Source organism: Sebastes fasciatus, chromosome 10 (assembly GCF_043250625.1).
Source record: "Sebastes fasciatus isolate fSebFas1 chromosome 10, fSebFas1.pri, whole genome shotgun sequence".
Taxonomy (NCBI): domain Eukaryota; kingdom Metazoa; phylum Chordata; class Actinopteri; order Perciformes; family Sebastidae; genus Sebastes; species Sebastes fasciatus.
In genome coordinates this window covers 34,261,085-34,288,369 of record NC_133804.1, presented here as the reverse complement: position 1 = coordinate 34,288,369, position 27,285 = coordinate 34,261,085, and the positions used below count along the sequence as shown (strand labels likewise).

Genomic DNA, 27,285 nt, shown 5'->3' with positions numbered 1-27,285 from the left:
TTTTTTTTTTTTAAATTACAGTATATATAGTAACAGCAGGAAACATTAAAAACATCTACATACAAAAGCATAGCGAAAACATAAACGAAGAGCTGTGTCAAACATAAAAGGACAACAGAAATGAAACAAAACAAACATAAAATAAAAAAACACAATAAAAATAAATAAATAGATAATAATATAAAAAGACCATGCAAGAGTATGACAATAATTTCCCTTAAAAACATTAAAGATATTGCGTACATTCATTGTTTTCATTGCTTTTTTGTTATGTGAGCAAGAAATTGTTGACAGATATAATCCCATTTCTTTCATAAATACAAAGAAATTAGGCTTTTTTGGGGTAAATTTACACTTGTGAATGTGGAACTTCGCGAGAATTAAAATTAAATTAATAAGAAAAAATGCATTAATGTCTCTGTCACTGTAATCATCCTCAGAGTGAGACCTCTTCGTTTTTCACCTCCTCTCTAAACGTCACAGGGAATTTCCAGTAGGGAAGGAAATGAAGTTTATGAACAAACTGAGACTAAACTTCACCTGCTGGACTCCAGCTGCTGCTGCTCTCTGGGGATAAACATCACCTTTACTCTGCAGGATTAACTCAGCATCTCTTCATTACCTGGGATGACGTCGTGGTGCGTCATGACGTAATTAAACTCTGGTAGTAGTAGATGGATCCAGCTAACTAACCCTAATAACCTAACCTGGGTTAGGACTGTCACTCATAGTTCATGTTCATCCGACCACCGTTAACCCGAGCGAGCTAACCAGGTAAGAACACCCGAACTACCCTCTAGTAAAGCTAAACTTGTGACCTGTAACTTCAGTGTGACCGTTACTACAGCAGCAGCTCGCTTTGTTGTCTTCTCACTTCCTCATCAGACAGGTAACTCTACTGAACCTCTCACCAGACTCAGTGTTAAAAATGGGAACTTGAAGGTTTCTTTCTTGTCAGCAAACTTGAGAATGTCTTACATCAGCAATAAAGGTATGTAGTGTATATATGACACAACATGATGAATTCGGCTTTAATGTATCCACCATGAAGTCCTTAAATTAGGGTTTATGTTACTATAACGTTACTATAACGTTATAAGTAACGTTGGCTTCACTGGCTGGGTTTCCTGCGGCAGTCCGCGTGTTCTTGGAAGTAAAAGACTTAAACATATTAAACTTTAAGTTAGGTTTAACTGTTGTATTGATTTGACAAGTAGCTGAAAACATGAGAGGATCACTTTGACTCTAAATGCTGTAGTGTATGTCCTGTAGTTTGAGTTCCTGGTGTTTAGAGTGAGAGAACTGTTAAACTGTTAAACTGGCTGATATCTGAACGGAGTCTGGTTTCACGTTCTCCTCATACGGAACCTACGGGGGCTAACGGTAGCATGGCTAGCTCCCAGTTAGCAGTTTGACTCTGTTAGCCACAGAGCTAGCTAACTGTTAGCCTGAGGGCTAGCTAACTGTTAGCCACAGAGCTAGCTAACTGGTAGCCACAGAGCTAGCTAACTGGTAGCCACAGAGCTAGCTAACTGGTAGCCACAGAGCTAGCTAACTGTTAGCCACAGAGCTAGCTAACTGGTAGCCACAGAGCTAGCTAACTGTTAGCCACAGAGCTAGCTAACTGTTAGCCACAGAGCTAGCTAACTGGTAGCCACAGAGCTAGCTAACTGTTAGCCACAGAGCTAGCTAACTGGTAGCCTGATGGCTAGCTAACTGGTAGCTAACAGTTAGCCACAGAGCTAGCTAACTGGTAGCTAACTGTTAGCCACAGAGCTAGCTAACAGGTGCCAAACAGCAACAAGTGTCAGAAGGATTATTTATAAATTAATAATAATAATTATAGTACATATTTATTGTCAAACATACATTGTGCAGAAATGTTGTAATTAAAATGAATTTACCCAATTCTTTACTCTAGTTTGTTGAGTGTTTTAGGCTTTTATTATAAATTGATAATATAATAAAGAGTAATAAATGTTTGTTTATATTAGTGTTTGGCTGCTTACATCATTATCATCATCATTAGTTCATCAGACTTTGTATTTATCACTGTAGTACTGCATGTTACACTGAGGCTTATTGATAGATAATAATAATGAGAATACATATTTATTCGACAGATCTACATATTGTTAAAAAAATACATATACTTATATATAATATATTTTATATTTATATTATATTTATTGTAGTAAAATGTCTTGTATAATTAATACAGAAATATTATTATATTATACATTTATTATTTATATTATTTTATATTATATTATTTACTCCAGTAATTTAGGGAATTTAATATTTAGGTGTAATTTTTAGGCTTTTAAAAAAATTATATGAAGAGTAATAAATGTTTGTTTTATATTAGTGTTTGGCTGCTTACATCATTATGATCATAATTAGGTCACCAGACGTTGTATTTAGTTCCTCTGCTTGTTACACTGTCGGTATAATTGAAGTGTTTTGACCTTTGACCTGCAGACACCATGGCTGGAGACGACCACTACCTTCATACCTCCAACCAGGTAAACTCACCTCTAAATGTCCTTCTTCTGTTTGTACAGCAGCAAAATAAATGTTGTGTTATAACCAGATGGAGATATCTCATTATAATGAGTAAATATGTTGTTATAATAAAAGTCGTAGCCCTGATCCAGAACCAGAAACCAAACGTTTCATTCTCAAAGACTCTTAAAACTCGTTACGCTGAAATACAAACTCACTGTGTGAAAGAAACCGCTCAGATAATCACGTTCCTGCAGTCAGGGCGGTGCAAAGCTACAAAAAATATGAATACTGCGAATGAGAATTAAAGTACGATAGATTTAAGTATTGAAGTTGAGTCTTGACCTTTTAGAAATAACATAATCTAAGGTTCACTTACTAGCTTTTTTTTGGAGCTTTCAACCACATCTCACAGTCTTTATTCACTGAATGGAGTTTGCTCAAATCACATCACATGACCTAAGTATGGACTACGTTATTATATTATATATTCATATAGAAATACTACTGATTAAACAGTAGTCTGTATACGTATCTTCTCAGAATCAGATTTATTACCAAGCAGGTTTTCACACACAAGGAATTTGTGTTGGTGTTTTGGTTCAATTCAATTCAATTTATTTTTATACAGCGTCGAATCATAACACTAGTTATCTCGAGACGTTTTATATATAGAGCGAGTCTTAGACCGTATTCTATAGTAGTTTTGGTGCATAACAATAAACACAGTAGAGAAAATAAAGATATAAAAAGCAACAGTCAATTAAATTTGCATTAAAACATGAAAAAAAGACTAGAAAATAAAACAAATATGTGAAAAGAATAGTGAAAAATGTCTGAAGAAATTTGAAAATTATGTGAAAATAATTTTGTTAATTTTGTAAAAATATGTGAAAAAATGTGTGATGAATGTCAGAAAAATACGTGAAAAATAACCAAACAATGTTGGAAAATTATTAGTAAAATTTGTGAAAATATCCAAAAACTATGTGAAAAATATCCAAAAAATTATTAGTAAAATATGTGGTAAAAATAGTGTAATATCAATTATTACAATAATTAAAAGGAAAAGCAGCAAATTTTCACATTTGTGAAGCTGGAACCATGAAGGGTTTTTACATGAAAAATTACCATCAAAATAGTTTCACTTTAATTTTCTCTCAATCGACTAATTGATTAATTGATTAATTGATTAATGGATTAATTGATTAATGGAATAATTGATTAATGGGGTAATTGATTAATGGAATAATTGATTAATGGAATAATTGATAAATGGAGTAATTGATTAATGGACTAATGTTGCTTTTGGTGTGGAGCGTCTTCACCTCACAGCGTCCTGACTTCATGTCCGAATTCTTCTTTCAGATTTTTGACATGATGGATCCGTCGTGGGAGTTTTCACATCATTTCCCTGCGATGTCTCAGACCGCCTCCCTGAGGACAGGTGAGAGTTTCACCTTCACACCTGCTGCTGTTATTAATGTCTTTATCTAACTGTTGGTTCAGTGTTCAATCATTAGCTTTGACTGATGGATCTAGTTTCAGAGAGCACTTTGTTTCCTTTAATGTCAACATGTCAGAGTATCATGTTGTGATCACAGCTCAGTTATCTTTAAACCTGTTGTCCCACATTAAAAACGTCTTGTGGTTCTGTTTGGCCCTCCCTCCTCAGGTATTACAATCCTAAATACCTGCTACTCTATGTTTACTTTCTGACATGATTGATGGAAACCATTTACACAGTGCTAAATGTTTGTCTTTACACACAAGACTGATAATTCATTAGATAACTCATTTAATGTGTCTTGAAAATATGTGGAAAAATTTGTGAAAAATTTCCAAAAGCGATATGAAAAATATCCGAAAATGATTAGTAAAATATGTGGAAAAAAATAGTGAGTAATGTCCAAAAAAATGTGAAAATGTCCGAAAATTATTAGTAAAATATGTGAATTTTGTTTTTGAAAAATGACCGAAAAATATCTGAAAATGTCCGAAAATTATGAGTGAAATATGTGAAAAAATTACTGAAAATATCCCCAAAATGTCGGAAAATGATTAGTAAAATAAGTGAAACATTTTTGAAAAATATCCAAAAACAATATGAAAAATATCCAAAATTATAAGTTAAATATGTGAAAAGAAATAAGTGAAAAATATACGAAACATTTTTGAAAAATTATTAGTATGTCTGAAAAATATCAGAAATTTCCGAAAATTATTAGTAAAATATGTGAAAAATGTTAGTAAAAGATGTCCGAAAAACACGTGAAAAATATCCCAAAAATGTCTGAAAATTATTAATAAAATATGTGAAAAATTATTAATAAAATATGTGAAAAAAATTGTGAAAAATATCCCAAAACTATGTGAAAAATATCAGAAAAATGTCAGAAAAGGATTTGTAAAATATGTGAAAAGATTAGTGAAAAATGTCAATTATTACAATTATTAAAAGGAAAAGCAGCAATTTTTACATTGTGAAGCTGAAAATGTTTTTACATAAAAAAAATCCCCATCACAATAGTTTCACTTTAATTTTCTGTCAATCGACTAATTGATTAATTAACTAATTGATTAATGGGGTAATAGATAAATGGACTAATGGTTTCAGCTCTACTTGTATAAACTGTTGGGGAGTTTAATTTATAACTAAGCATAAACTTAAACTCAAAATCAGTAAAGTAACTAAAGTTGTCAGATTAATGTAGTGGAGTAAATCATTTAAAGCGTTTTGGGATGAACCAGCTGTGGAATAAAAACATCAGAAACTCAACTTTCTCTTTGTAAAACGAATATGTGTAAATATAAAACCTCCCGTGTGATGAAGCTAAAGTGAAAGGTGAGTTTCATGACGTGTCGCTGTCTGTCCTCTGTGGTGACTGTGGGACGCCGTCTCTCTGCTCTCACTTCCTGTTTGAGTCTGAAGTAAAGATAGAACTCTTTACATTTACATGATTCATGTGATTCATCAGTAGAAGCAGCTTCAGCTCCTCCAGCACTAACAGCAGACCGTAGTAAAGGAGGTCAGCACTCACACCTTTTACTACAGTTAGAGTACCAGTACCACGATGTATAAATATTACATTTTAATTAAAGGGTAACTTTGGTATCTTATTTTGAATTTTTATTATTTTTGGTATTTTTTATTATTATTATTTCACAATAGTTTTTAATATAAAGAAAGAAAATTATGATTTAAGTCAGGAAATTAAACTTTCATCCAGGTTAGGGCAGTTCAAAGTGCTTCACAGATGACAATAAGACAGAATAAGTTTAGACGTGAAAACAGCAGAAAAGACAAAAAATATTCAACAATTTAGCAATTTGAGAGAAATGCACACAAATAAAAATGATGATGACAATAAAAATAATTAATTAATTAATAAAATAGCAAAACTTACAACTTGAATTCAATAAAGTAAGTGAATATAATAATGTAAATAATGTCTATAAACCGTTATTTATCAACACTTGGAGGTTATATAAAAGTTACTAATGGAATAAAAGACTATTTTAGTGATTAATTATTATTTTTTTAACTTACAGTATGAGTTATTCAATTTACATTTAAATCAGAGCTCGACTTGACCTTTGAGTTTAAAACTGTTAATGATTTATCAGTTGATCATTTTTACACATTAACTAATAACAGAAAACTTATCTTATAAGGATTATTCCACTTGGTTATTAAAATGTATTAATGTTTGGTTTAATATGTTAGTAAGATAGATGTGTAGTGAGTGGGACGTGTTTCTGTGTTGGTAGCTAATCGATTAAATGACTGTATAACGGTGTTAATAGCTCTGAGTGTTTGTTGATGGTGAATTTGTTTCTGTGTGTTTTCAGTGGACGGACCGTTCCTGCAGATCGTGGAGCAGCCCAAACAGGTGAGACTCACCTGTCCTCCTCCTCCTCCTCCTCCTCCTCCTCCTCCTACGGCCTGAACTCATAGACACTCCATGATAATCACTTGTGATGTGACATACGCACATCACAAAGTCAATGCTGAAACTACATATCATCATATCAAACTACATTAAAACTGAACTAACTCACCATCAACCTAAAAACAAACGCTGGGTGGAGAGAAACGGGATCTGAAACATGACGCAGCTACAGGAGATGTTCGACATGTGTCAGCTGTTTGTGTTCTTGTTGTCAGTTCTGTTTTTATGACCTTGTTTGTGTGTCTGTTTGTCTCCACAGCGTGGCTTCAGGTTCAGGTACGGATGTGAAGGTCCGTCCCACGGCGGTCTGCCAGGAGCCTCCAGCGAGAAGAACAGGAAGACCTACCCCACCGTCAAGGTAACCCTCGCCCTCTCTGTTCACCACTCAGAAACTCAGCGCTGACCTGACGTTTGTGTTTCCCTGTAAAGGGGAGGGACTTCAAATTATATATTTGATTTATAGTCAACCAAAAATACCATCATGTCAGTCTTAGAAATCTCCCACAATCCCTGTCTGCATATCAGACGACCCCGTGTGGTTTGAGGAACTCTGCCTGCCCCCCCCTCTGTGTGCTGTTGTCTGTGTGAGCTACAGTTCATGTTGTTTCTGTTGGTGTTTGGAGGCTGAAGCTCCCACATGTTCCGACTAAAACCAGAGGAGACGGGAAATCCCCAGATTCCTGCTGCAGTCTGATGTTACTGCTCTTTACTGCAGAAATATATCTGAAACTGGATTTACGTCAATACAGATTATAGACACGTCCCAACAGATGTTCTTCTCAAGTGGCGTAACAACTAATGATTGTTTTCATTATCCATGAATCCTCAGATTTAGTTTCTAAATTAGTTGTTTATAAAATGTCCATCCAGTCTCTCAAAGTCCGAGGTGGAATCTTGTGGCGCATTCACGCCAAGTGCGAAGCGAACTTTCTGCGCGGCATGATTACATACAAAGTCAATGCAAAGAGGTAAATAGACGCAAATTCACGCCGGGTGACACAAATGCCCGACGCAAACATATGACATACGCGTGAAATCGCATATTCGCAGGATATGTCACTGTCGTCCTGATGTTGTTGAATCAGAAATGGAGGATATAAATCTTGTATGTGTCTGTGGTCACCCAGAGCGACGATAGTCCATCATATCTGTACAGAGACCAGAAACCACAGACTGTCTCTGGTAGAAACAACGACGTCTCTAGATGACTTTATGTTGAGTGTTGATGGAGCAGCTGCAGAGCCTGGCACTGATCCATCCAGACTCCATTCAGAAAACAAGCATTTTAAAAGTTGTCTGCTTGTTGTCATGGTAACGGACCTGACAAAGCATGAATTCAGACTTTTTACTAATCAACATCATTATGTTGTTGTTTCGGCATCACTTTGATCTGTTTATTGATATTAAATCACAGCACAATCTGTTTATTTCGGGTTCATACCGCAGTAAGAGACGTGTGGCTGCTAGATACAGTCAGGCAATGATACTGTATGTGAATACAGCTTGCCGCCGGGTGACGTTATGAACCCAGACACGACTGCGTTTGGTTTTCTGACATATCTGGGACTTCACCAACATGTACATAGCAGCTACAGAGGTTATTTCTTCCATGGTTGATGGAGGAAATGGAGGAAAGAGAAGTTGTTGGTATCTATGGAGACAAGCTCCTCCTCTCCGGCGCATCTAGAGCGAATGAACACGGATGATACCGGCGGTCCAACCTGTGAAAATTCGCTTCGCTCTTGGTGTGAATGTGACATAAAAATGTCTTGTTTTGTCCAAAGACATTCAGTTTAATATAATATGAAATGGAGAAAAGCATGAAAAATTCCTTTAACGATTAATCAATCGATCAATTAGTCGACTAATCGCTGCAGCTCTTGTCATAACATCTAATACAGTCGGCCAGTGATGAGAAATCATTTGTTTTTCATTCTGGATTCAATTATTTTTGGGATTTTCTAGAAAAAATGTTCAAAATAACAGAATTTGTTCTTAACCTGGATGAAGGTGAAACATTTAGACACAATTTCTGGATAAAGAAATTAGATTTTGCATTAAAATGCAAATTTTTGGACGTGATCGAGATGAGAAGCAGAGCTGGAGCAAATCTTTAATTTCACGTAAAAAACGTAAGTGTTTATTGACGTGTTCAGGTGGATATTTTCTGTCATGAAAGAGATGAAGTCATCAGATCAAAGCAGGAAGTCTCTGTGTGTTTAGATGAATGTGTTGCATGTTGAGACTTCAGACTGGGAAAACCCCTCCTGTTGTTCTGGTCGGACCAGTGGGAAGACGATGATGATATGATGATGATGATGATGATGATGATGATGTTGTTTCTGTCACGATGTCTTCATCAGAAATATGTGATATTTTTCCCTTAAAATCCATCATTTATGCCCTTAAATTACCCGTCACATTGTTTTCTGCTTCACTTTGTATCTCTGAAGTTTTCCAGAAGCTGGTAGATGATTATTTTACATATCTGTAATTTCCCAATAATTTCTTCTGAAGTTTGAAGTCTGTAATTTGGTTATAAATGTTGGAGAGAAAATAGGAATTCCCCTAAAAGAAACGCTTGATATGAACACAGTAACTATTCCTTCATTATTCATTTATTATCAGAAACTTTATTCTTCATACATGTTGAACTCGATGCTTGGCTCTAGACACATTTCACAGTAAGTAGTTTTTGAAAGGCTAAACGCCAACAAATGCTATCGGCATTTCACTGGTACTGGTGTCGACTACTACATTTCTGGACTGGATGTTAGTCCTCCAGATGCCAATCAGAACTTTCTTAATCATTCTTCTCATTCTGATAATAAATAAATAAATAAATGATATACAGTAGACAGTATATTGAAATAATGTGGTGAATAGTGCAGCTTTGGCAGCGTGTTTCTGTCGTTGTGCAGCTGATATCGGTAGAAGTCTCTGCAGAGACCAGTTGAGTTCTGGGTTAAAGAATCTTCTGCTGGTCTGGACCTGCCCTGGTTTATACCATCTCACACACACACACACACACACACACACACACACACACACCTCTGCTGTTTCATGTCTGTTGGGAATTTCCTCCCATGTCACCCACCACCCACATGTAATTACAAGGAAGCAGAGCTGCGTCACAAACAGGAAAGGTGTTGAGTTTCAGCTCGGAGATGAAACATCCTCCAGAGGTGTAATATCTGCGTGAGGCGGCGAGCGCCCACTCTGGCCCAGAAATACCCACACCATGTTTTAACCCTTTGTTGTGACCGACACGTCGCCGTCTTACTTCACATCCAGACGACTCCTCGTGGCTCAGTGACGGCCACAGACTGCTGACTGCTGCAGAAACATAAAGGGACATTTACAAAATGTTTCCACTCAGCAGTCTGTGCTGTTAGATTCATGTTTCTGGACTCATTTGTTGTTGTTGTTAGTAGGGCGTCCCCCCACTTAGTCGGTTAGTGGACTTATCAGTCGTTTTCAGGCTGTTGTTTCCAGCTTGTTCTAGGCTGCATTATTGTGACCTTGACACTGAAACAGGAACCTGTTCACATTTTGATGCTCAGCTTCCAGTTTCTTTTACCAATGACTGCTGATTTTTTTTTGTTCTGATTCAACTGGTGCTCAGAGGGATCGACGTCTCTTTCACTTCTCAGTCTGAGAGAGAAGAGACAGCACAGCGTCTTGTTCTCCATGTACTAAACTAAATAACATCTATTAGTAAAGAGGACTCTCTACAAGATAAAAGCACGAAAAACATTCGGAAATAATCAGAAAAATATCCCCAAATATCTGAAAATTTAGTGGAAAATGTACAAAAATTATTAGTAAAATATGTGAAAAAAATAGAAAAAGTAATTTCACAGGTTATGAAAGTTGGTAAAGTGTTTTACTCAAAAGAGCTAAAATCCAGATTAAGTCATCGTCACTCTGAGAGCTTTTGGTCAGTTAGGACTCATTTCTTTCTCTTAATATAAACCCGTCCTGGTGTGTGATTTAGATCTGATCGTCACTTCTTCACATTTTATCCTTAAAGATAAAGTATGTGTGTTTTACTGCATCATGATCAGATTTCAGCAGAAGGTGTTCGTAGCAGCTAGTGATCAGAATCCACTCGGCTGTTTCGGATAATACAGATATTTAGTGTGAACATGTTAAAGCCAGGAAACCAGTAAACACCAGCACCCGGCGTGTTTCTAGGAACTGGTGGGTCTGTGCTGCCGGAGCGCTTCGATTGGCCGACAGAACCGGGAAGAGGAAGTGGTGTTCGTGTTTATTTACTGCGGCGGTTGCAACGTTCCTGCAGGCAAAATACCTGCAGTGACACGATTCTCACACACACACACACACACACACCCACACACACACACCCACACACACACACACCCACACACACAGGAGGAACATATTTTTTACATCTGATTTCCTTTATGTAAATTAGCTCGGTGAGATAACATTATGAGATAACATGTAAATCAGCATGTGTAGGAGACACTTCACAGACAACTAAAGAATATAAAATTAACTATGAAGAAGAAGAAGAATTAAAAAAGATAAATATATGATTTGGTTTTCAGTTGCACTGGATTTATAAATGCAGTAACCTCCAGTTATAATATGTTTTTGTCTCCTTCATGCATTCACTATCTGTTTCTAAAGTTTCATTTGCTGATGTTTTACAGTTCAGAAAGTTTATTGAGAAAATGTCTGAAAAATATGCGAAAAATGTAAACAAAATAACATCTATTAGTAAAGAGGTCTTTCTACAAGCTAAAAGCATCAAAGACTGATCAGACATATGTGAAAAATATCAGAAAATGTCTGAAAATTATAAGTGAAAATTATTAGTAAAATATCATAAAATTATTAGTAAAATATCTGAAAAAGTATTGAAAAATATCCAAAAAATGTTGGCTTTGATCTGAAATCAGATCTAAGAAAGAAGAATGTGTGGAATTAAAAAAAGAGGCCATCTCTGGTTCTGCTGCATTGATTTTGATCCTGAACCTTTGAACATAAACTTCAGACTGAGTCTTGAAGGCAGATCTCAACCATCAGGTCTTCTAGTTCTCTGAGCTGATATGGATCCAGCCTGGACCCAGAACCGGATCAGTTTAGATCACATCCTCAGTTTTTTCCAGGTCACATCTACTTGAAGGGTGATTGTTAAAACATCAAGGACAATAATGTAAAAAAGTCCAAAGTTAGATTTATTAAAATAAAGTGTCAATAAGCCCGTCTGTGTTTCAGATCAGTAACTACCAGGGTCCGGCCCGCGTGGTGGTCCAGCTGGTGACGGCGCTGCCCCCCCTCCCTCAGCTCCACGCTCACAGTCTGGTGGGAAAACAGTGCGACAAAGGGGTCTGCATCACCGACCTCCAGCCCAAAGACTCCAACATCAGGTCTGTAGGACACACAGAGGACAGTAGAGTCCAGTAGGAACCCAGTAGATACAGTAGAAAACCAGTAAATACAGTAGAACCCTGTCAGGTGTGAGACTCACAGGTGTGTTTGTGTCAGTTTTCCTAACCTGGGCATCCTCCATGTGACGAAGAAGAACGTGGCGAAGACTCTGGAGGAGAGGATGATCGAGGCCTTCAGGCTGGGATACAACTGTGGTGTCTCCATCCACCCCGAGGTGGACGCCCTGCAGGGGGAAGTCCGCGTCCCCCGAGACCTCACGGGTCAGTCCTGCTCACTGTGTGTGATCCTGTACAGGTGACTGTGAGGGGACCGGGTCAGAGTTAAGACCTTCAGACCTTCAGAGGACGGATTGGAAGGTGGATTTGGACGTTTTAGGAAAGTCAGGACTTTTTAGGAAAACTGGACATTTTTAGAAAAACTGGACTTTTTAGGAAAGTGAGGACGTTTTTTGAAAACTGGGGACATTTTTTGAGATGTGATCCGTGCGTCCGCCATCTTGACCTGACAAACCATGTCTTTATTTTCTGTCTGTCTTATTATTTTGGGGGATTTTCTCTAATCTTTAGATGAATGTAAATATGTCCGTCCCCCTCTGTCTCTCTCTTTGTCTTCAGACCACCAGCGCAGCGTGATCAGCACCGCGGCGTCTCTTCAGGCTAAAGAAATGGACCTCAGCGTGGTCCGGCTCATGTTCACGGCGTTCCTCCCCGACAGTGACGGAGGTTTCTCCAGGCGGCTGGAGCCCGCCGTGTCTGAACCGATCTACGACAGCAGTGAGTCTCAACTCAGTCACACATCCACACGTCTGTAGGCCGATCTGTAGCTCTGTAGTTCTGTAGCTTTGTAGTTATGTAGCTTTGTAGCTTTATAGCTCTTTGTGGCTCTAGCTCGTAGCTTCTTTCTTTAGGCTGCTCGCTCATTCACTGATCCGACTGGTTTAAGGTCTCAGACTGGAGTTAAATCTGTATTTTATTAATCTGGTATGTAACCACAATAAGATTGTTGTTTAGTTTCACATTGTGCTCGTCGGCTTTTGCGTGCATCCCCTCGGTCATATTTTATATATGATATAGTCATATTTTCCACCTGGTAGAGAGACTCGTCTGTGTGGCGAGGAAAAATCTGAACAAGCAGTGTTTTGTCATCTGTTGCTCTCACATCAGCGCTCCTCTCTTCTCTTATTAATCATTCTGAGTGTTAAAAGTTTAATTAAAGGGGCCAGTTTTACAGACCTCACACGTCACTGTCGTGTTTTAATGGTATTTCTATAGTAAGATACTTCAAGGAGAAATTTTTCAAAATATTTTCGCACATTTGTTGGACATTTTTTCACATATTTTACTAATAATTTTCTGACATTTTTCAGAATTCTTTGCATATTTTTCCGATATTTTTGGGACATTTTTCCCTATTTGTTTTTCACATATTCTACAAATATTTTTTTTAATATTTTATCACATATTTTTCAGACATATCTCACAATTCTTTTCCACACATTTAACTAAGAATTTTCAGAAAATGTTCACTTTTTTTTCAAATGTGTTTTAGAAATGTTTCACATATTTTCCGGACATTTTTGCCCATTTCTGTTCACATATTTTACTAATCATTTTTTTTATTTTTTTTTAAATATTTTTGACGTATTTTTAAAACATTTTCCAAAATTTTTTGCACATATTTTACTAATACATTTTCGGATATTTTGTTTGTAAGTTTTCTTCTGTAAGCAGCTGTGCTCGGTGTTATATTTGTTTTTATCAGAGGACAGAAGTGTTTTAATCTGTTAGTGTGTGATGTTGGCCTGCTACGAGCTGTACTTCATATATATAACTGAACCCTGATACACAGAACTATCATGGATCAGTGCTGAATATTGAACCATGATGGATCGGCTGATACAATCAGTCCAATCATGTCTTTGTAGAGCTGGACTTTGCTTCATTTATTGTGTCTTTATCTCTACGTTATTGAGCTCTGATCAGACCCTCCACAGTGTTGGCGTCCCCGGTCGTCTCTGTAGCTGAGGTTGGCGTCCCCGGTCGTCTCTCTGTAGCTGAGGTTGGCGTCCCCGGTCGTCTCTCTGTAGCTGAGGTTGGCGTCCCCGGTCGTCTCTCTGTAGCTGAGGGTTATTGTGAAGTCGTGTCAGGCCGCCTGGTTTCGTTTCCCTCTTCCTGCTGGTTTGGTTTCCGTACGCTGCAGCTTCCTCTCAGAGGAAGAAGAAGAAAATCATCAGTTCAGGACCGCTCTGCACTTTCACTTTAGATTCAGACTCAAGCTTCATCCTCTGTTCTTTGATCCAGTATTTGTAGAAACAGTCCAGTTGTCCCCTGGAGGCTGCAGAGTTCATTACATCCACAATGTGAAAGTGTTGGACAGACTGATGATGTATCTGGTCTCAGAGTCTGAACAGCAGCAGAGCTGAACATGTGAAGTTTGTCCTGAGGGTGGCGCTAGACGAAAGATAACAGGGTCTTTATGATCTAAAGGCTTCATCCTCTGGTTCTTCAGATTTCCTTCATCATTCCTGTCAAATGTTCCAGTTTAAAGGTTTATTCCAATATTTTAGTAGAACTTCTTTGGATCCTTGAGAAGGACCCTGGAGTCCTTGAAGAAGTCCAAATTAAATGTAGATTAGAAGGAAATTGTCAGTTTAAAAGGTGAAACATCTTTTTACTGAAGCAGCATTTTTACCTCTCTCCATGGAGGTGCTCCAGTCAGATCTTTGGTTGTTGTACGATCACTGCGATTTATCGGATCATTCTGACCTGCTGTGTTTCTGTGTTTCTTCCCTCAGAGGCTCCGAACGCCTCCAACCTGAAGATTGTGAGGATGGACCGAACGGCTGGCTGTGTGAGCGGAGGAGAGGAGGTCTACCTGCTCTGTGACAAGGTCCAGAAAGGTGAGACGGGATTTAATAGACACAGGACAAACATATACAGTATATACATATATATAAACTAGGGCTGTCAATCGATTAAAATAGTTCATCACAAATTAATCACACGTTTTTTATCTGTTCTAAATGTACCTTAAAGGGAGATTAGTCAAGTATTTAATACTCGTATCAACATGGGAGTGGACAAATATGCTGCTTTATGCAAATGTATGTGGACATGTCTGTAAAGGGGAGACTCGTGGGTACCCATAGAACCCATTCACTTCACATAACACCTCTTCCTAACAGACAGCGAGTGAGCGAACTCCATGGAGAGAGTGATATTGATTGCCAACTTCCTGTATCTTGCAACTCTGGGTCCGCCTCTTAAGGTGGACCAGCTTTTCTCCTTAAAGAGACGAGCCACTCCTGTGTTTTTCTCAGCTTTTTAGTTAATTATTAACATTTCTTCTAACCGTTGTTACTGATAGCGTTAATCGGTTAAAATGCTTAATGTCGGTTAACGATTAAACGGTTAATTATTGACATCCCTAAATCGTAGAAAATTACAGCAACTGAAGCGGCCTTATTTTCTTGAACTCCAGTATTTTTCCTGAAGCTGTATTTGGATTCAGGGAAGTGGATCTGTGAACAGTTTTTCCTGGTGGGATCAGTGTTTTCTGTTCTCCTGGAGGAAGTCCAGCTTCGGGGAATTCCCCTCCGACATGTTAAATCCCTCAGCAGGAAGAGAGCGACTCAGCCTGGGATGGTTTTCTGTTTGTGTCCTTCTTCTTCTTTGTTTCGGTTCGTTTGTTGTCAGAGAAGCACCAGCTGATCTGGACTCAGCTCACAGTAATCTTCCAGTTCACAGATTTACACTGAAGTCAACAACAAACATTAGTTTCTACATTCAACATTAACAGCAGGAGCTCAGTGGTGAGATGCTCACAGCACCCTGAAAACAGCACCCTGATGTCTGATGTTATATTGAGCAGAAAACTTTGATTTTTATACCATATTTAAAGGGACTGTTTGTAAGAATCCTAATGTCTTGTTAACAGCGACACCTGTGGCCGTTAAGTCAACTAAAGTCAGCGTCCTGTTGCTCGCGCTTGTGCTCGCTCTACATAGACATGAAGGAGCATCGCTCAACACAGTGAGGAGACACACGTCAGCTAAAAGCACAATATCACTCTATATTTCAGCTGCTTGGCAGTAATGTTAGCTGACCAGACCAAGGTCTCTCCATGAATCAATGCTGATCCTAGTGTTGGCTTTTCCCGCCTCAGCCTCCCGACCGCGGCCGGAGGGAACGGGGGAGACGATAACGTTTCTCTCTGCGGAGCCCCGTCACTTCACAAGACACGGGAAACCTCTGTTGGTCTGGAGGAGCTGCAGCAGTTATTTCTGCACAAACGTCCACTGAACATTCACTAGATATTCTCAGAGCTACGTAGTCTTCTGTAGTGTGGAGTGTGCGCTCATGCACGTGAGAGGTGGAGCGAGCGGAGTGAAGGCAAGCAGAGGAGCAGAGGAGTAGAGTACAGCAGAGACTCCAGTCCTGGAGACCAAAGCTACGTTCTCCTCCGCGTCCTCCGACTGCGGCCAACACTGTTTAACAGCTTCACTAGATACAACCAAGAGGTTTTGGTGCTTCACTGGAGTTTGTGTTGGAGTCTGAGTCTGAACAGCGTAGCCACACGCGAGCGCACATGGGACACCGACCCGGGTGATTTATACGTGTAAGAAGTTACAGACAGTCCCTTTAGACCAAATTGTAATGAATCTAAATGTAACTACTGGACCAACAGAAATATCACTACTTTCTTTAAAATAATAAACTCTCTACAAAGTCTTCAGACATTAAAGAAAAATACTACGTAGAGAATAAAAGAAGATGATGGAAGTGATATAAATGTGTAAAATGTGTGTGTTTGTGTGTTTGTAGATGACATCCAGGTTCGGTTCTATGAAGAAGACGACTCGGGGATGACCTGGGAGGCTCTGGGAGATTTCTCCCCTACAGACGTCCACAGACAGGTCAGTTCCAGGAGTTAGTAGTGCTACTGTTTATACTAGTCACACATGTAGTATTAGTTATTTTACTTTAATTAAAAGGACTAATGTATGAATGTTATGTGTTAAAGGTGCTAGTAGGACCTGTTTCGGATATTTTTCAAATTTATTTATTTAACATATTTTACGTTTTCAAATATTTTTCATGTATTTTTGGGACTTTTTTTCTCATATTTTTCTAATAATTTTCAGATGTTGTTTTCAAATATTTTCTGGACATTTTCAAAAAAAAAATCATATTTTATTTACAATTTTTGGATGTTTTTTCGAATATTTTTTACATATTTTGGGACATTAATCACCAATTTCTTTTACATGTTTTACTAATAATTTTCAGATGTTTTTCGAATATTTTTCAGTATTTTTGGAAACATTTTCGAAAAACATTTTGCATATTTCACAAATAATTTTTGGGATTCGGATTAAACCTGACGTTACCACGGCGATGTGTTCTCTGCCGTCAGTTCGCCATCGTGTTCAAGACTCCGAAGTATCGGGACCTGAACCTGCAGAAGCCGACGTCGGTGTTTGTCCAGCTGAAGAGGAAGTCTGACAACGAGACCAGCGAGCCCAAACCCTTCACCTACCACCCTCAGATCATAGGTAGGTCCCTCCACCCTTCACCTAGCACCCTCAGATCATAGGTAGGTCCCTCCACCCTTCACCTAGCACCCTTAGATCATAGATACTGTAGGTACCTCCACCCTTCACCTGCCACCCTCCAATCATGTGATATTAATGTTACAGTAGAACAGGTGAGTGGGGAGGTAAACGCCGCCCCCTACTGAGTCTTATTTAACTCTGTGCTTTATAAACCCAACAAACACCCAGTGTTCTGGTAACATGATGCTCACCTGTGCACCTGCTCATGTAAATGTACCTGTTTGTGTGCTCAGATAAGGAGGAGGTGCAGAGGAAGAGACAGAAGACGTTGCCAAACTTCCAGGACTTCAGCGGTCATGGAGGAGGGGGAGGTCTGTACCGAGGAGGAGGAGGAGGTGGAGGAGGTCCTGCTGCAGGAGGAGGACCTGGCTCTGGAGGAGGAGGAGGAGGAGGAGGAGGAGGAGGAGGAGGAGGAGGTAAATTCAGCAGCCTGGAAAACCTGGAAAGTCATTGACAGTTTGACTGTCTGTCCTCATGTCACTCTGTCAGCTGATATTTTGGGTGCATCTGATTTGTCCTCCAGGTTACTTCCAGGGCTTCACTACCTACAACTATGGGGGAGCAGGAGGAGTAGGAGGAGGTGGAGGTTTCTCCACAGGATACTCAGCTGGTCTGGGAGGAGGAGGAGGAGGAGGAGGAGGAGGAGGAGGAGGAGGAGGAGGAGGAGGAGGAGGAGGAGGAGGAGGAGGAGGAGGAGGAGGAGGAGGCATCAAACACGGTGAGAAGAAACATGGTGTTGCATAACACCACCTTCATCTAAACTGAAGGTCCTAACTCTTAGACTCTTAGACTTATGGCTGAAGGAAAAGACCACTCTAACCAGATGTTGTGTTACAGCCTCTGAGAGCGACGCAGACGACAGCGATCCAGACGATGACTCGGGGTCGGGGGACGTGTTAAGAGCTTTAGCCCAGCCGGGAGGCCTGGAGGTGGGGGAGAGGACTGAGGAGGGAGGGGTCGGTGTGGAGGAGCCAAAACCACACAGAGGTACACATCATTATACACGCTGACCCTTTTACTGTCACCCTACAGTTTAAATGGTGCCCATCAAAGCACACACACTTGGCGGGTGTATTGCTGGGGACTCAAGGGAGTGCTGTGTTGAATGTGGTACAATTTTGCCAGATGGTGGCGCTATAACTTTTGAATCTATACATATAAACCACGTCATTTTGGATTTTGTACAAATTAGATTTTTTGCTAGTCCATCTACAAACTTTGTCACCAAATCTGGTATAGAACATCTCTGGACCAAGCCGGAACAAGTTCCGTTTTGTGATTGTGGATTTTCCGTACATATTTATATATGCAAACACATTTCTGTCATATTTTACTAATAATTTTTGTACGTTTTTAGAATATTTTTCAATTATTTTTGGAAATTTTTCATAATTCTTTTCACATATTTTACTATTAATTTTGCGACATTTTTGAATATTTTTCACATATTTTTTTTTACATATTTTACTAATAATTCTTGGAAGGTTTTTGAATATTTTTCAGTATTTTTGGGACTTTTTTCACATATTTTACTAATAAATTTCTGACGTTTTTCCAATTTCTTTTCACGTATTTTTGGGAAATTTTCTTCTCATATTTTACAAATAATTTTCAGATGTTTTTAGAATATTTTCCAGTATTTTTGGGACTTTTCCCCACATTTTTTCAGATATTTTATGAATGATTTTTTGATGTTTTTCAAATATTCAAAATATTTTTGAGACATTTTCACAACTTTTTTTACATGTTTTACTAATAATTTTTGGACGATTTTTGAATATTTTAAACACATTCCAAATATAAAACTTTTCTTTGGAGTGTTTACAGATTTTATACTTTGTGTTTTAGGTGTTTCGTGCTGCCTTACGAAGTGTATCTAAAAATCTGTGTTTAAATTAACTTTACATCGTTTTCCTGCCTGATGTTGATGAAATGATGTTTTGTGTGTGATGCAGATGAGCGGTTGGTGGAGGCGACCAGCCGACAGTTGGCGGCTCTGTTCCAGTACTCCGTTACAGGAGATTCAGCGTACCTGCTGGCTACACAGCGCCAGCTGATGACAGCACAGGACGAGGATGGAGACACGTCAGTACAACACAAAACACACATTTTAAACCTTATCTTATTAAAAGTTGATTATTCCCGTCTTTGAATGTCATCTGTGAGGTCAGTTGTAGCACAGTGAGTCTTTCCTTTAATTGTTCTCCGTTTCCTCCCCTCTCCTCTCAGTGGACTCCACCTGGCCGTCCTCCACAGCCAGCAGGAGGCGCTGAAGAGTCTGACTCAGGTTGTCTTTGTTCTGCCTGGAGAGGAGGTGCTCAACATGAGGAACCACCTCTACCAGGTACTTTCTGTTCTGCTGCAGCTCTGAGCAGGAAATCAACATTTTACAGGTGTTGTTTCAGGAAGGAAACACAGATTCTGAGCAGTGAGGACGCCTCCTACTTAAAGAGCAAGAAAATAAAACATGTAGGGACCAAAGAAGGAAGCTTTGTAGTTAGGAAACAATGAAGGAAGCTTCCTATTTAGGTGTGAGGAAGCAAGAAAGAAACCCGCTTAGGATGCAAGGAGCAAAGAAGTTTAGATAGATCATTTATTGTCCTCCGTTAGAAATTTGTTTCTAGTAAGAGAACAAGGAAATGACCTAAGGAAGGAAGGAAGGAAGGAAGGAAGGAAGGAAGGAAGGAAGGAAGGAAGGAAGGAAGGAAGGAAGGAAGGAAGGAAGGAAGGAAGGAAGGAAGGAAGGAAGGAAGGAAGGAAGGAAGGAAGGAAGGAAAGAAAGAAAGAAAGGAGGAAGGAAAGAAAGGAGGAAGGAAAGAAAGGAGGAAGGAAAGGATGCTTCCTGGTTAGGGGACATTGCACAAGGACGTGTACTAGTTGTAACCTCTTCCTCCATGTATCCCAGACTCCTTTGCACCTGGCTGTGATCACCCAGCAGAGGGAGGCGGTGGAAGCGCTGCTATTGGCCGGTGCCGACCCGACTCTGACAGATCGTCATGGCAACACGGCGCTCCACCTGGCGTCCCGGCTGGAAGGAGGAGGAGGAGGGATGGTCCAGTTTTTACTGCAGCACAGAGAGATGAGGGAGCTGCTGGAGCACACCAACACAGCAGGTACACACACACACACAGATACACACCAACACAGCAGGTACACACACACACACACACACACACACACACACACACACACACACACATACATACCAACACAGCAGGTATATACACACCTAGACACACCAACACAGCAGATACACACACACACACACACACACACACACACACACACACGTATATACACATACACCAAACACATACACACCAACACAGCAGGTACACACACACAGAAAACGGAATGTTAAACGTGTCTGACCATCCTCTGTTCGTCCGTTTCCATGGTTACAGGTCTGTGTGCGATCCACCTGGCAGTCCTGGCCAATCAGCTGTCTTCTCTCAGGGAGCTGCTGGAGGGCGGGGCCAACGTGGAGGCTCAGGAGCGCAGCTGTGGACGGAGCGCCCTCCACCTCGCCACTGAGAGCGACAACGTGTCGCTGGCCGGCTGCCTGCTGCTGGAGGTACACACTGACGCTGGTTATACTGGTTATACTGGTCGGGGTCAGGTTTACCCAGTAAGATCTAACAGACTGTGTGTGATGCTTTCTGTCGTCAGGGTAACGCCAAGGTGGACAGCTTCACCTTTAATGGCTCCACCCCCCTCCACATCGCTGCAGGGCGGGGCTCCGTCAAGCTGACCGCTCTCCTGATGGCTGCAGGTACGACTGGAGGCTAACGCTAGCAGTGGGCTAAAGCTACACATCTAAAATGTCCTCTTGCTGTGTTGTTGGCTGAATCCAGATATCACAGACATTAGAGATGATTAACTGTGATTGGAGGCTCTAGAGCTACAACATCAGAGAAGCGTTTCAGAGATGGAGAGGAAATGATGCTAATATTTAGCCTTCTGCTAACAGCAGCTAACGTGAGCCGTTAGCTGCTGTTAGTCTGAAACGCTTCTCTGATATTGCCCGACTCTCTTTCTGACTGACTTGACTGAAGGATATTTATACGCCCTCAATTTATCTTTCCAGCGCTGCCGTTGGCCAGCCGGCTACTTAGCTCGCTAATTCCACCACGCTGTCATGAAACACAGAAAATGAGGTGAACAAAGTCGTCCCTCATCTGGTGATAGCACGGTGCTTTCCTACGCTGAGACCAGAGTGTGAGGATGAAGCATTAACTTGTTATTAGTCAGTCCAACAGAGGACAGCGCCGGGTCACGGTCCCTCTGCCTCACTCCTCGCCGCTAGGAGACGACTTCACCGGGAGGAGAGCAGGCGTTATCCAGCCGTCTCCTCCACCTGCAGTCGTCTCCAGCGGCGTAGGAGTCGGCTAATCTGGTCCCGTTGGTTCATGTTAACTTTCTCAACTACCGCTGGTGATCCTGGAGAGTGACAGCACATGTTGAGAGAAACTAGCATCCTCTTCAGCCATTGTTAAAAAAACAAGCCAACAATACGTGCTAGCCAGCGTTAACTAACATGTTCAGAGAATTATTCTGCCTCCACTAAACACGTCACCATGGTTACTGACGGAGAAGAGGGCGAAATGACCATGTTAACACTGTGTGTGTAACTGTGTGTGTTACTGTGTGTTACTGTGTGTGTAACTGTGTGTGTGTGTTTTCAGGTGCCGACCCTCAGAAGGAGAACTTTGAGCCGCTCTTCTTCAGGGAGGAGGACTGCTGCACTGAAGAGAGGGAGGACGAGGATGAGGATGAAGGCTACATCCCAGGAACCACTCCGCTCAACATGGCCGGCACCACTCAGGTACACCGGCTTCCTCGAGAGAGACGCTTTACTGACAAAGAGACTTTATTGGTTGTTTACACATAACTTTCAAAATAAGAGTCTGATCCTAAAAACTAAAGTTTAAAGAGCAATTTAACAGCAGCTGAACTCCAGTGGTTTAACTCGCCTCCCACCTCGCTGCAGTGATGTCACAGTGTACTCCAGAGTACACTGTGACATCACTAGTGGGCGCTGTTACAGATGGAACGCTGCTGATGTCAAGTTACTCCTCCAGCCGTTAGTTTGATTCTGAAAGCTGCATTAAGAGTTTTTCACCACCAGGAGGGAGAACAGAAATAAACCGATCCTGAATCTGCTCATTTAGAATATGCAGTATTTATATGATTGTGTCTGTGTGTGTGTGTGTCTGTTTGTGTCTGTGTGTGTGTTTTCAGGTGTTGGAGCTTCTGAACGGTAAAGAGTATGAACCAATTTCTCCTCACAGAGCCTTCAGCCCTCCTCAAGGTGAGTTTAGCCTCCGATCTGATATAATTTATCACTTATTCACTAATGTATAGCTCTTTTTGTTTTAGTAAATATTTGTTTTACTGAAAGATGCTCAATTTACAGTGAAATTACAAAATGTAAGATACGTAAACATTTCTATCCGTGCATGAGGAAATAGATTTTAAAGAAAGGAAAAGGAAAAATACACATGTGAGTACAGATACACACAAATGTAAAAAAGGGTAACTATAAAGATAATAATAAAACACAAATATATATATATATATATATATATATACAAGTAAAATAGTAATAATGACATATATAACATATTACAAATAATAAACATAACCTATTGTAGTGGCAATGAATGAAAACAGAAACTATAAAATAAAATAAATAATGATAACATCAACAATAAGTATTGAATAATAAAAAAATGAAAACAATAAATAAATGTAAAAAAATATAAAACATTACATGAATAAATAAAACATGAAATATATAAATAATAAAGATATAAAACATTAAATAAATGAATAATAAAAATAGAAAACATTAAAAAACTAAATAATAAAAATGGAAAACATGAAATAAATAATAAAAATAGAAAACATTCAATAAATGAATACTAAAAATAGAAAACATTCAATAAATAATAAATATAGAAAACATGAAATAAATAAATACATAATAAAAAATAGAAAATATTAAATAAATAATAAAAAATAGAAAACATTAAATAAATAATAAAAAATAGAAAACATTAAATAATTAGTCACATCAGCAGTTTATCTATTTTCTTTCTGTCAGTTACCGGACTGTTTCAAATGCTTTAGTTTTATTGTCCTCACTCAAATACAAAGTCAAGAATCAATAAAGTAAAGTTTATTCTTTATTTATTTTCAGTCAAAAAGAGTCAAAAGACAAAAGCAGACATAACAAAGACACAATATCAAAGTAATAGATAAAGAAAGAAAATAAATGAGTTGGAATCAGATCAAATTGAAATCTGCCGCCTACAGAAAAACATGGACTATTTTCCTTCATGTACTTTCTGTATACAAATATACAGTATATATACAGTATATATATATGTGTGTGTATGTGTCTGTGTGTGTGTGTGTAGGTGACCTGGTGGGCCTTGACATGGAGGTAAAGCAGCAGGTGTGTCGCGCTCTGGAGAGTGAAGGATGCTGGGAGAAGCTGGCTCACAGTCTGGGTCTGGGGATCCTCAACACGGCCTTCAGGCTGAGCCCGTCCCCCGCCAAGACACTGCTGGACAGCTACGAGGTAACACACGTTTAACTGTTTATTTATGTCCACACATACAGAGAGAGGAGAACGGTATAAGGACACAAATATTAAAGATATAATATGTAATATTAGGTTTAACGGTTGGTGTTTGTTTCACGGCGGTTATGTTCTAAAGCACAAATCAACACAGCCCCGCGGTAAGGTGCTGCGCCACCGGGTTTTGACCCCTGACTTTTGGTCCTGCAGGTTTCAGGCGGGACGATCAGGGACCTGTTGGCTGGTCTGAGGTCGGTCGGAGAGTGCAGAGCGCTGAGCGTCCTGGAGGAGGCGCTGCGTCGCCGCGATGACGAGGAAATGCAGACGACCAACGAGACGAGCGGTGAGCAGACGGGTAACATGACCGTCCTCTTGGTTAAAAAACGACGACGAGTCACTCAGCTGTGTTTCTCTTTCTGCAGGCGAGTCTCCGGTTCAGGACCTGAAGGTGGACGTTCGGATCGACAGCGGCGTCTGTGACAGCGGCGTGGAGCTGTCCACGGCGTGACCTCCTCATTGGTCCGTCTCCAGTCAGGTTTAACAGGAAAAGCACAATCCACTGATTGATTACTCGATCGCTCCGGGCTGAGCTGAGTTTTAACCAGCAAACATTTGAACACGTTTTTAGTTTGTAACCTGATGAGACAGAAACTAAAGTTTGTAACTAAACTTAAATTAACTGGTTTGATCGTTTTCAGCCACACTACACTCCAACAGCTCAACCAAAGAATGTAAATCTGTGTCTGTTCCTCACTCTGAAGAAGAAGAAATCACTGTTAAACAAAAGGAAAGAGTCCCTCAGATGTCCCCTAGTAGAAAAAGAATTGATTTGATTTCACTGATAATGTTTGGAGTGATGTTTTCTGAGCGAACAGATGGAGGCAGACGTGTCCTGTCTGCAGGGGGAAAGGTGCTATTCATACTGAAATGATTGTAAAGAAATGTGCCTGAAAGGATCCGGTCAGATGGTTTCTGGTCTGTTTTAATATTAACTCTCACATGTCTGTGTGTCTGTATGTGGAGAGCTGTTGTCGTTCATACTGACTGTGAAAAGATGAAGAGGACTAAATCTACAGTCCTCCTTTTAAAGTTCATCTGAAGATAATCATGTCCTGACCATTTCCACATCACCTTAAATGATCTTGAATAGATAAACCAGCCATGTTGAAGAGATTCATCTGCATTCAGACAGAGTTAACAGACTCGCATCAGTAAAACAAACAGAATGTATGCTGCCTTTCATTACATTCATACGACGGAGTATTAGGGCCACATTGAGGAAAAAAAGAAAATATGAGAATAAAGTCAAACTTTACGAGAAGAAAAGTCGTAATATTACGAGAATAAAGTCATAAGTTTTACGTGTTATTTTAGAGGGGAAATAGAGCAGCGTGTCGTCTGTGTGAAAATGAGGAACGTGGAGCATCTTGTGAAGTTATACTTTAGTTTAGGTTTCACAAATAAGGAAATACTTCATCTTTTGGCACATCAGCAGCACATTATCATCAGTATCAGGACCTTGAAAAGATTGTGAAAGAAACTGCGTTGTCCTCTCGCCCGTTTTGTTGGTTGTTGGTAAAATGTTTTCATAATATTACGACTTTTTTTCTCGTAAAGTTCTGACTTTATTCTCGTAATATTACGACTTTATTCTCAAAATCTCAGATGTTTTTTTCCTCAGTGTGGCCCTAATACTCCGTCGTACATTCAATGGTATCAGTAGGCTACAATTATCAGAACTATATGAACATTCAGGCTCCCTCATGTGGCTCAAAGGTCAACTGCATTTATAAATCTTAATTAAAAGACTGGAAGAAATTCTACAAATTTATTTGGCGACCCAAATAAGATATGCAACCCAGCTGCAACCCAGTCTTTGGTTTAAACTAACCAATATAACGTGTTAATCAGAGAGCTTCAGAGCAGCTGGTAGGTGGATGTTGTTCCCTTTGGACAGAGCCAGGTTAGCTGTTTCCACCTGCTTCCAGTCTTTATGCTAAGCTAAGCTAACGGGCTGTAGCTCATTGTCTATTTCCTAAAATATCAAACTGCTCCTTTACAACCCTGTCTCCTACAAAATTACATTCCCATTCAACTAAACTGTATTCTCAATTATGTTTCAAGGGAAACATAAAAAACATAAAAAACATAACAAAACTACCTGGTCAGGTTTAGTAAAACATGTTTTGGATTAAAATGATTTAAGTTTATTGTGTTATTAAGCTAAAGACGTAAACTAAAATTAGTGAACGTTGACGAGGGTCTGTGTGCAGCCCAAAATGTATGAAACACTGAAGTTCATTAAACTACGCTCAGTGGACACTTTATTAGGAACACCTGCACAGTCTAATAATAATAATAATAATAATAATAATACAGTCTGATACAACTGTTCTGTGCCATAAAGTCGACTTTTTTTTATCTAGTATATTTGTGTTTTCACAGTCAGTATGAACAGCAGGAATCATTCCAACAACTCTTCACATATAAGTTGTTTAAAACGGACTTGAATAAAAGTGAAACTGTCCTTTAAGTGTGCACGTTTTTAAAACCTGTTTAGAGTTTTTAAATTTTATTTTCTGTCCGTGTCGCCACTGAAAACAGAAACGTGATGAACTTGTTTTTATTTTAATGTATCTCCGGTCAGTTCTTTCTGTCTTCCTCTGATGAGATCAGATTGATTTATAGAGACTGGAAGCTCCTTCGTCACATAATGCAAGGCATTGTGGGAGAGGAAGTCCAGAGCTGTGAGGAGTTGTAGTCTTTTCTCAGTGTGAAACCAAAGCTTCTCTCTGATATTTATATCTTTGCCCTGCACTGTACAGTTCAACACCAGCTTTTCATTGGTTGTTATTTTTTAAATAAAGTTGTTTTTTATATATAAACTCCTGTTATGTTTGTTTATTTATTATATATATAATATAATATAACTTTATTAGTAATTTTATTTAAAGGTCACCTATTATGCAAAATGCACTTTTCCATGTCTTTTAAACATCAATATCTGTCCCCAGTGTGTCTACAAGTCACCATAGTATCATAAAAGACCATCCTCTCTCTTTTTCTCCTCCTCCGTTTGTCCGGAAATGGGTGTCGAAACAACGCTGCGCAGCTTTTCTTTTCTTCTGACGTCATTTGAGAATTAGCCATATAAGGGTTTCCTGGTCGAACCAGAGAGAACCTTCAGTAGCTGACCCCGCCCCACA

General features: G+C 39.4%; 1 protein-coding gene across 2 annotated transcripts; it reads left to right on the top strand.

Annotated features, from left to right (window-relative positions):
• Positions 1–631: 631 nt before the first annotated feature.
• nfkb1 (nuclear factor of kappa light polypeptide gene enhancer in B-cells 1) lies at positions 632–26,964 on the top strand. Of its 2 annotated transcripts, XM_074649553.1 has the most exons (25): positions 635–774; positions 886–991; positions 2,482–2,525; positions 3,874–3,952; positions 6,358–6,398; positions 6,718–6,816; positions 11,706–11,857; positions 11,976–12,139; positions 12,494–12,652; positions 14,674–14,778; positions 16,703–16,794; positions 17,295–17,433; positions 17,727–17,909; positions 18,017–18,211; positions 18,331–18,480; positions 19,449–19,578; positions 19,723–19,837; positions 20,399–20,606; positions 20,898–21,067; positions 21,163–21,265; positions 22,179–22,318; positions 22,735–22,804; positions 23,916–24,079; positions 24,290–24,422; positions 24,502–26,964. In XM_074649553.1, the coding sequence occupies exons 2-25, from the start codon at positions 970–972 to the stop codon at positions 24,585–24,587; spliced, it is 2,943 nt and encodes a 980-aa protein (XP_074505654.1). In that variant the 5' UTR covers positions 635–774; positions 886–969; the 3' UTR covers positions 24,588–26,964. The 2 variants fall into 2 exon arrangements, with proteins under 2 accessions (XP_074505656.1, XP_074505654.1); XM_074649555.1 differs by lacking the exon at positions 886–991 and having other exon boundaries at positions 632–774.
• The last annotated feature ends 321 nt before the right edge of the window (positions 26,965–27,285 follow it).